Source organism: Galeopterus variegatus, unplaced genomic scaffold, assembly GCF_000696425.1.
Source record: "Galeopterus variegatus unplaced genomic scaffold, G_variegatus-3.0.2 Scaffold6526, whole genome shotgun sequence".
Taxonomy (NCBI): domain Eukaryota; kingdom Metazoa; phylum Chordata; class Mammalia; order Dermoptera; family Cynocephalidae; genus Galeopterus; species Galeopterus variegatus.
The window spans coordinates 76,504-78,994 of NW_007732637.1; the positions used below are offsets into that span (position 1 = coordinate 76,504).

Here is a 2,491-nt window from a genome sequence, read left to right on the forward strand (position 1 = left end):
CTGACCAGGGTTAAGCAATCCCAACTTTTAGTATAAGTGTGGGAAAATAGCCTAAGTGATTCATTTTCAAGAATAGCTTAACAAGGGTTGCTTGACTAACTCATGGCCTGATAAACCCTGAAAGTACACTCTCCTAAGCATGACTTCTCAAAATGGTGACTGATAATCTTGTTCTTTTCCCTGCTCAGAACAATTTGGCGAGCCTTTTTGTGGGCTTGTCATGAGTCCATCACTTTCCATCAACAGGAAGTGAACAATAAATACCTTGTAAGGAAATAATGAAACTTAGGCAATGTTTGGGAAGATTGTATATCCCATAGTACTCAGCCAATGAGGAACTGGGGGAGGGACTTGTGCACTAGGGAATAAATTACTCGATGTAACCATTTGTGGCATGCCTGCCCAACAGACACCCAGTCTTGCAAGACTGCTATTAAAGTCTCCCTTCTCTGTACCTCGTGTCTCTGTGTCCATCCTTTGGCATTGGACAGGTGAGGGCATTTCTCACAAAAGGGGGGTTAAGAAAGGAACAAAATAAAACTGAGTTTTGAGCCATGTTTAATGAAAAAGAAGTTACATGAATAGAAATGGATATATAACAAAGAGATAAATTTGGGAAAACATGGTGATGGGTAGAATAAGGGAAAAATTATTTTAATTCTTAATTTACGCACATCTTCCTATTAATTATTACCGATCTAAACCATCTCCTTAAATCCAAAACAAAGTACTAGTTACAATTTCCCTGATGTTTTAATGGGACTCTCCAAAGTAATGTCTGAAAGACACTTTTCTATTAACTACATGCTCCCAGAACACACACAAGCAAAGGCAGAGATGTTTACCGTGAGGTAACATGGCGTAAAGAAAATGCAGCCTTATCTGTTTTTAATTACAACAGCAAGTTAGCACTGGCAAATGTGCTTTTGGCATAAACATGATTTCTGCTAATATTTTCATGAGGAAGCTTTTATGATATGCAGCCATTTATTCTTAGTACAATCAATCACTGAGGGATTAAATCTGACTGGTGAACATAAATATATGCAAAGAAGTTTCTGGCAGTTTAGATTTGAGCACATTTGAAATATTAAAGGCATGAAATTTAAAAATACACAGATGCTGAACTACAGTGAGCATCTTACTGGTTTGTTTCAGGGCTTAACTCTGCTCAGCTCATGATTCCTAGCAGGGCCAGTCAATAGTCTATTTTTATTATTTTCTACCCTTGGTGTACAGTATGATCATAACTTCCTAAACAAAAAAAAAAGTATATATCTGATCTCTAAAAACATATACTAGTAATAGCTTTGCATTATGATATCACTTAAAATATGAGTAAAATATCCTTTCTCTCAAACTAGAAGCTGGCAAGCGTTAAACTCATTATAGACATTTGCCATGTGGGTAATAAAGAGAAAGAAGCAATAGATTTGCCTCACTGTCCCTTTAAAATAAAAATTCTTTTGGCCAGTGCATAGCAGTTGCCAACCTCTGATGCTCACAATGAATAATTTAAAGTTAGGATGAGCCCTGCCTCTTCTGATACTGTATTCTGAGTTTCTCCAGTTGTTCCACACATTGCGACTGGGCCAGCTTCAATGTCCGATTCTCCTCCGTCAGAGCCTCGAATTCCCGAACCAGCTGAGCAGCATCCACCTTCTCCTTTTCCGCCTGATCCAACTTGGCAATGAGCTCCTTTCTGAAGATTCAGGGTGCAGGGCAGGAAGAACAGAATTCAATGCAAGCAAATTAAATTATTTGGTAATAGCATGATGGAACCAGAATGTTCCATCCTGCTCTTCTAAATTGTTACCCATCTGTACTTGTCTCCAATGACTTACTTTTATTTTTCCCGCTTTGCAAGTTTTAGATCCCTTTATTTTATTCTAGACCTCTACTGGACACATCCAAATTACTAAACATACACAAAAATCCCTATAGATCACGTGAAAAAATGCTTAAAATCACTAATCATCAGGAAAATGCAAATTAAAAGCACAGAGAGATACCAACTCACCCCAGTTAGAATGGCTCTTATCAACAAGACAAGAAAACCAATGCTGGCGAAGATGCAGAGAAGAGGGAACCCTTGTTGGTGGGAATGTAACTTGGTACAGCCATTGTGGATAACAGTATGGACATTCCTCAGAGAACTAAAAATAGATCTATCTACCTTACTACCCCACTATCCCACTACTGGGTATGTGTCAAAGGAAATGAAATCAGTACGTGAAAAAAGATGCCTGCACTCCCACCTTTATTACAGCACTATTCACAGTAGCCGAGAGATGGAATCAACCTAAATGTCCATCAATGGATGAAGAGATAAAAAAAACTGTGGTATGTATACACAATGGAACACTAGTCAGCTATAAAAAGAAATGATATCCGGCCGGCCCGGTGGCGCACTGCTATAGTGCACCGCTTGGGAGCGTGGTGGCGCTCCCGCCGTGAGTTCGGATCCCACATGCAGACCGGTTCCCACTCA

General features: G+C 39.3%; 1 protein-coding gene across 2 annotated transcripts in view; it reads right to left on the bottom strand.

The window, feature by feature from the left end:
* Nucleotides 1-541: 541 nt before the first annotated feature.
* The window catches only part of LOC103606365 (MAP3K7 C-terminal-like protein), a 42,755-nt gene continuing 40,805 nt past the window's right edge, over nt 542-2,491 (bottom strand). For both annotated transcript variants that reach the window (XM_008590975.1, XM_008590976.1), the window contains one exon: nt 542-1,702. In XM_008590975.1, coding sequence (XP_008589197.1) covers nt 1,522-1,702 — 181 coding nt within the window. In that variant the 3' untranslated portion in view covers nt 542-1,521. The remainder of the gene's footprint in view (nt 1,703-2,491) is intronic.